The sequence below is a fragment of the Uloborus diversus genome, chromosome 10 (assembly GCF_026930045.1).
Source record: "Uloborus diversus isolate 005 chromosome 10, Udiv.v.3.1, whole genome shotgun sequence".
Lineage (NCBI taxonomy): Eukaryota > Metazoa > Arthropoda > Arachnida > Araneae > Uloboridae > Uloborus > Uloborus diversus.
Window position 1 is genome coordinate 103359787 of NC_072740.1, and position 11920 is coordinate 103371706.

The 11920-nt window shown below is 32.7% G+C and overlaps 1 protein-coding gene across 2 annotated transcripts in view; it reads left to right on the plus strand.

Annotated features, from left to right (window-relative positions):
* Positions 1–6297, plus strand: part of LOC129231317 (vinculin-like) — a 91558-nt gene extending 85261 nt beyond the window's left edge. The window contains exon 22 of one of the 2 annotated variants that reach the window (XM_054865607.1): positions 1323–6297. In XM_054865607.1, the coding sequence (XP_054721582.1) occupies positions 1323–1492 (170 nt within the window). In that variant the 3' untranslated portion in view covers positions 1493–6297. The remainder of the gene's footprint in view (positions 1–1322) is intronic. The other variant, XM_054865606.1, reaches the window with a different exon arrangement.
* Positions 6298–11920: the final 5623 nt, after the last annotated feature.

Sequence of the window (11920 nt, forward strand, 5' to 3'; positions counted from 1 at the left end):
GTATATTAAGATATATATATATATATATATATATATATATATATATATATATATATTAGTGTTAAAATTAATGATAATTATCTTCCTAAATACTTTATAACTGGCCTGTCATTAAGATTGGCTGTATTTTTTAACAATTTCAGGATCTACCTTTGAAATTTTTCTTCCACCCCCCCCCCCCCCCAAGAGGAGAAAAAAATATATTTTGAAAATACTCAATTAGTTGTACACAAAAATCTTAACATTTTTAAACATGTGTTGTTGTTGTTTCGAATCCTCTGGTTGTCTGGGGGAGTCAGACAAGATCCAGTAAATCATTGACCCTTAAGAAATCAAAGCCAAGAAGAGGTGAGGAATATAAGTCTTCTTTGGTAAGACCCAAGTAGTCCAGGATGTGTTCGGCTGAGGCCTGCTGAACTCTTGGAGCAGACCCCAAAAGTTTTTCTGCCCTTGAAGAACCAGAGATTCTTCGTATGTCCGCTTGCTAATCTAAAAATTCCCGATTTAGACGCTCTAACGCAGTTGAGGTCAAAAGAAGAGCCCGGTACCATGACCACATTTTTTCCCCTTCTTTTTAAACATGTAAAAAAGATCACTCAAAATTAAGTTTTAACCTTTTACATTGGATCATTATGTAGCGCAGTGGTTCTCAAACTGGGGAGAATTCAGCCCTGTGGGTGCTAGAAGAATCACAAGTGAGTTGTGATTGTGTAAAAGATAAAATTAAAAGTAACACAGACAATAGTTAACTCAATAATGGGTCACATATGAATTTTAGATAAGTGTTCTGTGATTAATTTTGTGAAGGTAACTGATGGGGGTGCACACCAACTTCACCTAGACCCTAGATTGTCTCAAAGCATTTTTGTATTTATTTCTTTGCTTCTTAGCTTTTATATGTTCTATCATTGATATGTTCAGAATAAAGCTTTGTGTAATAATTTTAAATTGGGTGTGAAATTATCCAGATTGTTATTTGATTTAATAACTAGCTTTAGTTTTCTACTGTACTTCTTGTATTAACCACATATGGTGGTACGTGAAGGGTATGGCCTCTTGTCAGTTTTTAAAAGGTGCCCAAAAGGTTGAAAATGCCTGATGTAAAGAAGATTTTCAAAGTCAATCTTGCAAAATTTTCAAGTGTGCAAATCTGTCAAATGAGAAGGATATTTGTTTGTTATTAGTTTGGCATTAAAAAAAATTATATTCATATGAGTTAACAGTAAGATAGTTATCCATTCCTTTACACTAGTAGATATTTTTCTTCTATTCTTTTTTACATCTGTCTTATCTCGTATTAACCTTAATCATTATATTTGTAGGGACAGATGAAGATTTAGAAGCTACAGAAATGCTTGTAGGAAATGCACAAAATCTTATGCAGTCTGTGAAAGAAACTGTACGGGCTTGTGAAGCAGCTTCTATTAAAATTCGAACAGATTCTGGTATTCGTGTTAGATGGATAAGAAAGCAGCCTTGGTACCAGTATTGATAAATCTCCCATCTAAAACTTTGCAGAACATTTCTAGATACTAGTGCTATTAACTTTACTCCTATACAATGTAAAAGGCTTATTCTGTAATCAATGATAGCAATATTAATTAGTACTGTTTTTATGGATTTAATTATTCTTTTGCAAAACTGCATTTTCTGATGTTGTAAAAGTGCTTGTAATTTAGATATGATCTTGTGTTAAACCTTTGAATTTATTACTTAATATTTTGAGTTTGTACTTAGTTTTGATGCTTAAAATGTCTGAAAATATGTCACCTATTTCTTTTATGAAATATGCATCATCATTTTCATTTTCTTTTTGATATTCTGTACAGTCAAACGTATACTAAGTCTTTTTATTTGATCTAATTCTATTTCTGTTTTAAGACATGTCTCTTTTACATTACTTGCCAATGTAGTGCTTGCTTGAAAATATTTTGTTTTCTGCATTATTTGTATCAGCTGTCATTTTTACCTCTGGACATTGGTTTCAGAATTCTATTTTGGATCAGTGTGTTGGTTCGTTAAGTTATTTAGTTTGGTTTCTTGGAATTATAGACACGTGTGTTTATGCAATTTGTCCATTTAAAGTCCATTATTTCAACAGAATTTTGTTTTTACATTATTCTTATTTATTAGCTAAATTTTTAGCTGCTTGTTATATGTATTTTTAGATTTTTGAAAATTAAGTGCTAATATTTTCGTAACAAATCCTTCATAAATGTTAATGTGTAAATAAAGTAAAAAGCTTTATAATTGTTGACTGCCACAGTATTAAAAATTCTGTGCTTTAAATTTGGTAGCAGATTACTAAATAAAATTTTCTTCTGAAAGAACTTAGGTGTTTTCTGTGTTTATACAGATTGTAAACAATTTCCTGGTGCTCAAATCTCTGTTAGAAATTGTTAGTAAATGCTTCAGTTCAAAAAAGATCATGTAAAATGTTTTAGTTTATTTTATTATTTTTTTCTCCCTTTTGATTGAAAAATCAAGATTTTAAAAACTTTATGTATGTTTCTTTTCTCATATTGCATTGTTTTGTTGTTTTTACATAAATTGTATAATGGTTTTAACAAAAAATGTTATCTATTTTTATGTATTTTATTTTAATTGTTAGTAAATGCTTTAGTTCAAAAAAGATCATGTAAAATGTTTTAGTTTATTTAATTATTTTTTTCTCCGTTTGATTAAAAAATCAAGATTTTTAAGAACTTTATGTATGTTTCTATTCTCATATTGCATTGTTTTGCTGTTTTTACATAAATTGTATAATGGTTTTAACAAAAAATGTTATCTATTATTATGTTTTTTATTTTAATTGTTAGTAAATGCTTTAGTTCGAAAAAGATCATGTAAAATGTTTTAGTTTAATTATTTTTTTTCTCCGTTTGATTAAAAAATCAAGATTTTTAAAAACTTTATGTATGTTTCTATTCTCACATTGTTTTGTTGTTTTTAAATAAATTGTATAATGGTTTTAACAAAACATGTTATCTATTATTATGTATTTTATTTTTATTAAGTGTGAAAATCAAATGATATAATTTCAATGAGAAAAATTGAATGTTATCAAATTGAATTTTTTTTAATTCTTGAATTATATCCTTTCTGATCTTGTTATTTTATTTGTTGCTTTGCATTTACTTTTAAGATACTGATTTTTGTCTATGACAGTTAAATAATTATTGCATCTTTCTTCTAGATATACTATATTTTCATGCTTTCATATTAAAACAATTGAATCTTAGCAGATTGTTAAACCAGCATGTTATTAAAAGCAGGGGAAATAGTGACTCACAGTTTTTTTTTTTTTTTATGAAGTTTCATATCTTTTCAATTGGTTAGTGATTTGTCATAATTTAATGAAATGCATCAGTCAAATTTTGAGTCCAAATGTTCTGCCAAATGTATGAGCTTTGACGAAACTTCTTAGGAAAATGATATTGATTGAAGTGCCTATAAAGACCAATGTTTGAAAGCGAGAGTTTTGTTGATAGCATTAAATATATATATATTTCCAAATAGAAAATGCAGCTCCAAATCTTGTTAAAGCTTAAAACTCTTATTTATATTTAAGTGCAAAACATTCAGAACACATTGTGCAAATGTTATGAGTAACAAGTGTTGAATATGTTAAACCTGAACATCTGTGTCTTGTTGACTGGCGTTCAATGTCAAAACAAATATTACTCTCACGGGATATCGAGAAATCACTCAAAAAAACATAGTTCTCAACCTTATGCCTTCTAAGAATACACAGAATCTTGAAAAATACTGTATTCCATGTATCAGCTGGCTCTGTGGTAAGATCAAAGGAGACCAGGCTCTGGCCCTCACTGTTTTTGTCATTTCCTGGCATGATGCATAGTAGAAGATCTGCAAAAAAAATCTTTGAATTTTCACATTCAATATTTTTTTTTAAAATTAAATGCATTTCTTTACAATTAAATTCAAATACCGTATTACCCCGCATTTTCCGGCATGCCACAAAATTTGGAGGTCACCAGATTTTCAATAACACTTACCTGGTCCTTTCCTGCATGCTGGAAAAATCGAGGTTAGGAAAAAATAATAATACTATAAAAAATATATGTTCTATACATATCTGATTAGTATTAATAAAGTTTAATTTTATAAAAATATTAACTAACAATGTCATTTGTTATTTTAATAAGGAAAATATTATTAAATATTGAATAACTTTATAAAAATTAAATTAAAACCAAGCAAACATGTAAGCCAGTGCTAAAGAATATTGTAGCTATTCAATAAATAAAAATTAAACTCACCTCTCTAAAAGGAACCTCAAAAAATTTATTTAAAAAGTTATGAAAGAATTATAGTAACAATGATGGTTTCTGAATTGATTACTTTATTGGCATATAATTAAATCCATTAATAATGACCTTCCATAAATAACAAGCGCATATCATATGCAATAAACAGTTGGAACTGAATGGGGAAATTTGCTTTTGTTTTGTTGCAAAATAAACCTCAAATTATCCAGCATCGGCATGCTGGTCAACCTCTTGTGATATCTATTGGAAGGAAATAAGCTAAAATAGACAGTGGAACCCCCAAGTTTAATTTGTCCGCTTCATACACTATCCTGCTCTCAACCTCATTTTCTGCTAATCCCTGAAAAAAGGCTATACTGATGATGTTACAATATTCTGGATTCTAGGTTACTTTTTTCAGAAAGTCTGCTCAATAGATCAATAGGTTGTTCTTTAGGCAGTCCTCTACAATACTCCAACTTTTTTTTTTTCAAGATAAATTTGTTTTATAGCAGATTGAAGTTGTTCTGGCGTTCTTTTTGTTCTGTCTAACTGTCCTTTGTCTGTGAGAGGGATTTCCTCTGGTCATCCAATCTTCCTTCATGGCAATTAAGGACAAGACCTGCTGATACTCTTGAAAATTTTCCACAGGATAGTGACGCGTGTAACGTCTCATCACTTCACATTCCTTCAAATCAGAATCCTGTTTTCAATGATAATGATGAAGGCAAAGAAGAAATAATAGAAGATGTCCTCACAACTGATCAAATAATTCTAAGCATAAAAACTTTAAAACTGTTTTGACTTCTGAATGCCATCGAAGAAGCAAATTTTCAAAAAAAAGAAAAAAGTACCGTATTACCCCACATTATCCAGTATGCCGCAAAATTCGGGGGTCACCAGATTTTCAATATCACTTGCCTGGTCCTTTCGGTATGCCGGAAAAATCAAGGTTTGGAAAAAAAATAATAAATATATTTTCAGCTTAAAAATGAATATAAGTTCAATACATATCTTATTAATATTAATGAACAGTTTAATTTTGTAAAAATATTTACTAACAATGTCATTTGTTATTTTAACAAGAGAAAAATATTGTTTAATAACGAATAATTTTACAAAAATTAAATTTAAACTAAGCAAACATTTAATCAGTAAGTTACTGCCCCTAAACCAGTGCTAAAGAATTTACCATAGCTATTCAATAAATTAAAATTAAACTTACTTCTGTAAAAAGAACCAAAAAAAAATTTATTTAAAAAATTATGAACAAATCGCAGTAACGATGATTGCTTCTCAATTGATTACTTTATTGGCATATAATTAAATACATTAATAATGACCTATGATAAATAGTAAGTACATATTATATGCAATGCATTTTTTTTTTTTTTTTGGAAGAGGGTTACTTTCGATATTTGTTTATATTTCCTTACAGCGGTTTGCTTTCTGATTGGAACTGAATGGAGAAATTTACTTTTGTTGCAAAATAAACCTCAAATTATCTTGCATGCCGAAAAATTTGAATTTCCTGGCATGCTGGTCACCTCGCTTTTTTCTGGCATGCCGGATAATGGGTGGTAATACGGTAAAGAGATTGCTCATTTTTCTCACTACTTCATTGCATAGGAATCAACTTTTAAACAATATGCTAAGATTTTTATCACTGCTCCAATTTTACGTTTTCCTGCTTGGAATTTTTTTTATCACTGGTCCGACCGAAAACATAAAATCTGGGTTCCACTGCACAAACTATGAAAGAAAATATCGGAATATTTTAATTTAAAAATAATACTAAATGCATTTCTGTCAACACTTGTTACAGATTCTTAACACCAACATTTAAATATTAACACAATGTTATATTGTATTTCCAATGTTCTGATGCCGTATAACATAGATCATAAACGATTCTTATGTGTTTTTGTTTAAAAATTTAAACTAGAAACACTCTAGTTCACTCAATAAGGTTGTTTTTCATGAAGTACTGTCTTTCATGACTTGTGGAAAAAGTACATATATATATATATATATATGTATATGATTAAAATAGATTGTAATGAACCATTGGGGTTTCTAATGCCATATTTTGTGTCAAATATCTGAATATTATTTGTGTACAATACATGCTTATATTTTGTAAAATATTATTGATGATGTTCAATCATTAAATTGTAAGATCTTTTAGACCACCGCATACTTTACTAAATAGTTTGGTAGTTGTTGTTTAAAATACTTTATTTTGACTGTAAAGTATGTAAATAGATAAAATTTCAGGTAAAAGTTAATGTTTACAACTGGGTTAGAAATAAACTACTGCTTTCCAGATTTAATTCAGGCTTGGTATTTTTGAAAGTACATTCTGAAAATTCTATAACCAATATTGATACCTGTTAATTATTTGAATTACATAAGTGCAATTGTTCTGTATAATAATGCAGATTTTACAAGTATGATATTTGTTAAATTGTTGAACATGTAAATGAAAATTTATATTGAATTATAAATGTTGAAAACTATGCAGAGATATTTTGTACTGTCTAAAGTTTCCTTGCTTAAAAATTTTATTTATTCATCAAAGTAAAGTTTTATTTGAAACAGTTTTGCATTTGCAATAAAAATTTTATTTCAAAAAAAAAAAAAAAATCTCTCCTTTCATTGTAATCTGATTTGAATTGGAATATTTAAAGCATTTTAAAGAATTGAATAATGGGTTGGACAAAAGTACTTGGTGTTTGAATTGGTGTGCTCATGCATCATTCATGCTATTTGAATGTTCCATTAGCTGCATTGTTTAAAAGGTGCTACTACTTTACTTGTTTGTTTATTTAGTTTTGCACACATGTGTTTCATCAGATGAGTGATACGTATACTGTTTTTAAAAATCAGCTTAAATATTATATTAAAAAGGCATGAATGACTTTTAAATATCAGCTTTTAAAAATCATATTGAAAAAGCATGAATGATATAATTTGCAGTCTTAGCTAATTTAGAGACTATTGATTAGATACTAGAAAGTTTATATTGGTATAAGGGAAAATAGGCTTGTTTAGTGCTGGACAAAAATTTTTTGTTCGAAATTGAATATCCAAAAAAGCAGTCTGAAATGATTTTTGATGTTGTTAGGAAGCGATTTGTTTTATAAATGGACTATTCAACACAAAAAGATTTTTTTCAATTCGAACCAGTAGTTCCTAAGATTAGCGCGTTCAAACAAGCAATCTATTCAGCTTTATATTATTATTTAATAAATAAGAAAAATAAGGCAATGATACGTATATTTACAGATACATAATTTTTAGCATCGTTTAGGATTTTCTCTGAAAAAAGCCCTCGAGATTTGCCTTATGGCTGACTCGAACTTAAACCCACTGGATCGCGACGCCCGCGTTTTCAGGTCGAACCACCGTTGCTGCGCATATTCTGCGTTCCAAGCATTTTATATTATAATATAAATTTTCCCATTTTCATAACATTTTTTATTGCTGCTCCACTCCTATTAGTCATAGCGTGATAATATTGCCTATAGCCTTCCTCAATTAATGGACTATTCAACACAAAAAGAATTTTTCAATTCGAACCAGTAGTTTCTGAGATTAACGTGTTCAAACAAACTCTACTGCTTTATATTATTAATATAGATCTTATCAACATAATTGCAATGCAATCTTCACTAGTTTACCAAGACAAGTTTCTTGGTGGTGTAAAAATCTTAGTGGATTAAGAAAGAATTGCAGAAGAGTTTTCAATAAAGCCAAGAAAACGGGCGATTGTTCTTTGTACCATGAAGCTCGCAATAATTACAATAATGCTATAAGAACCAGTAAACAGGATAACTGGAGACAGTTCTGTAGCCATTTGGACAGCGTCTCCCGCTTTACTAAACTCACGAAAATACTCTCTAGAGACAAATTTTGTTAAATGGGTTCCATTGAAAAGGAAGATGGTTCCTTTACTGAAGATAGGGAAAGCACTTTAACAGAGATGTTTAGGGTACACTTTCCTTGCTTTATAATTAAAGATGACGAAAGTCATCCTGATATTCCGCTACACTCCTTACGTGGTAGTAAGGAAAGGTGGAAAATAGTGGGTGAAATTGTGACCCCTGGTAAAATTGAGTGGGCCATTAATTCATTCAAGCCTTTTAAATCTGCTGGACCGGATGATATTATACCTGCGCTTCTGCAGAAGGGTGTGGATATTATCACACCACATCTTTGTAGGATCTACAGGTCCTGTCTTGTTTTTGGCTATGTGCCTTATGCTTGGAGAACTTGCAAAGTAATTTTTATACCCAAGCCAGGTAAGCCAAACTACAAAGTGGCGAAAGCCTTTAGACCCATCAGTCTTACTTCTTTTCTCCTAAAAACTCTGGAGAAACTGATTGATAGGCACATTATGGATTGTGTTTTGAAACCCAACCCTCTTTCTAAGTGCCAGCATGCTTATCAGCCTGGAAGGTCCACTGAGACTGCACTTTATGAGCTGACAACAGCTCTGGATAATGCAGTAAATGGACAAAAAGTAGCACTCGCTGCTTTCCTTGACATTAAGGGAGCTTTTAATAAGGTCCCTACTGAGACTATTAATGACTCTCTCGCACACAAGGGAATTGATCCCATGATATGTACCTGGGTTAATAGTCTGTTAACAACCCGTATGGCAAAAGCTTGCATGCTGGGCAGAACTATGATGGTGGGTAACTGCCGTGGCTGCCCACAAGGGGGTGTTCTTTCCCCTTTGCTTTGGTGCCTGGTGGTTGATGAACTTCTGGAAAGAATTCGTCGCAAAGGTCTGCACTGCATTGGCTATGCGGACGACATTACCCTTGTTATTAGGGGTAGGTTCCATGATACTGTTTCAAATCTCATGGGGTCTGCCCTTAAGGAAATTGAAACATGGTGTTTGGAGGCAGGTCTTACAGTCAATCCGAACAAGACTTATTTGGTTCCCTTCACTCGTAAACGTCTCAAAGTCTTGAAGATAATTAAGTTCTTTAGTTCGCGTCTTGCCTACTCTAGTGAGGTCAAGTACCTGGGTGTGATCTTTGACAAAACTTTGACATGGAATTCTCACCTTAAGCAAATTACCGATAAGGCCAAGAGAATCTTTTGGTCTTGTAGACGCGCAATTGGTAATAATTGGGGTTTTTCTCCAAAAATTGCTCATTGGGTTTATACTAGAGTAATTGTACCTACAGTTACGTATGGGGGCAATTGCCTGGTGGGGTAAAACCTGTACCGTAACGGCTGAGGGTTGCCTCGCCAAAGTACAAAGGATGGCTACTATTACTATCACAAGTGCCATGAGAACTACTCCTTCCCATAGTCTTGAGCTCCTTTTAGGCCTTCTTCCGTTGCATAAGCAAGTGGAAATGGAGGCGATTCTGTGTGCGTACCGCCTCAAGCTCATGGGTCTCTGGAAGTCCCCTCGTTACCTGTCTCTGTACGATAAACTGTGTGCAAAGACTAGTAAGCATCCTTACTTTATGATGCCTTCTGAATGGATGTTAAAACAATTCAGCTTTAATGCCAATTATAACATTGTGTTTCCGTCCAGAGAGCAATGGAAGGATGTACAGGATATCATTGGCAATGCACACGAAATCTGGTTTACAGATGGTTCCAAGACTGTGTCTGGAACTGGTTCTGGTGCATACTGCAGCAGCAATAACACTAATCTGTGCTTCTCTTTAGGGAAACTTGCTACTGTCTACCAGGCAGAAACTTTAGCCATATTGACTTGTGTAAACAACTGCCTAGAACGAGACATAAGTGGGAAGGTTATCAGAATATTCTCTGATAGCTAAGCTGTGTTGAAAGCTCTCAATCGTAACTGTTTTACTACCAAAACCGTTTGGGAGTGCCATAATGCACTGGTAATACTAGCTGGCAGTAATAGGGTTTCCCTTTACTGGGTTCCTGGTCACCGTGACATTGTAGGTAACGAATTGGCAGATCAGTTAACTAAGCAGGGCTCCAATGTACCATTTATGGAACCCGAGCCTGTCCTCTGCCTGCTCTACAATGCAGTAAGCACTACTGCAAAGAACCTTCTTATGGATGAATCATATGGCCTGTGGCTTCAGTCCGAATCTCAAAGACAGGCCAAGACTCTGAACCAGCAGCCTCCCTGGCTCAGCTCCAAGGAACTGCTTAACTTGAGTAGGAATGAAATCAAGAAGTCTGTTGGTTTACTAACTGGACACTGATCTCTTAATAGGCACCTTAATCTGATGGGTGTTACCGACAACCCTTAGTGTAGAGGATGTCATATGGCTGATGAAAGCTCAATTCATGTGCTATGTGAATTTGACTTCTACTCTGCACAAAGATTTGAGCATTTGGGATACCACTATGTAGATCCATGGGAACTGCCTTAGAATTTCGGTTAGGTAACTGCTGAGATTTATTTCTGTTACTGGACTCCTTTAGTAGTCTAAGCGGGAATAGTACAATAGACCTGTGGTCTCTGTGCTCGCGCTGGTTTCAAGCGCCCCCTTTTCGCTTTATACTTCATACTTCAATATAGATTTTAAAACGTTTCGATACTTAACCTATCATTTTCAAATTGCTGTGCATATTTGGCTGAAGTAAGAACTAATTAAATTTACTAAGCATAAATATAGTAAGTAATGCATTTACTATAGAAAAATTTGTGTTTACTAAATTTATTAAGTACTTACTTCATCCAGTACACCTAGACGATGGGAAATCACATAGCAATGCATAGTCGGAAACGCTTTCCTGACGTGATAATGACGACACAAAGCACAAGACAAGACACGAACAAGAGGCAAAACATGTTTATAATTTTTAATATACTAGCCGCCTGCGGCAACCAGCTGGTTCGTCTTCTTACGCCATTCGCCTCTCTGTGCAAGCAGCCACCTACGGCAGATGTTTGGCTAACTTGTCATTTACCTTTTTACTTCAAGTTTGCCGCCTTCGGCGGCTGTTTAGATAAATTTGGCAGCAGTATTAATCAATCCATCTCTATCTTTTTTTTTTTTTTTTTTTGTGCCATTCACATTTTTACGCCAAGAGAGAGAGAGAGATTGCCGCCTTCGGCAGCTTTCTACCTTTACAATCTATCTCTAAATTTTCTTATCCATCTCTATTTATTTTAATCTCCCCGTCCATTTCCTAATAAAAAAAAGATCACTCAAAAAACCACTTTTTTTTATTTAAGTAGAGCAAAAAAAAGCTCAAATTCCCCGTAGTGTGCAAAAGGTAGCGTTTGACAAAGAAAAAAAAATCTCGCTGTTTTTATTGAATTAAATGCGCACAACTATGAAATGTAACGTAATATAGATACAGCAAAATGTCCAGCTTGGGGGGGGGGGAATAAATGCAATCCCTAAATAAAACAAAAAAAGGAAAGAAAATAAGCAAGCGCTGCCGGAAAAACACGTGGTCATCACGTCATAAAATGTAGAAGTAAGCTATATAGTAAAAAAAAAATAACACTGTTTGCGATTAAGATTCCATCGTAAATATCGAATCGAAATCCAAGTAGTGACGTCAAAAGCATAAAAGATTGAAGAACGCTTTTTTCGACCGATGCGTGGAAAGACATGTGTTCAGCATTAAAAAAACATTGTAAAAAAAAAAATATTGCGTATTTATAAGAACTATTTACTTCTGAA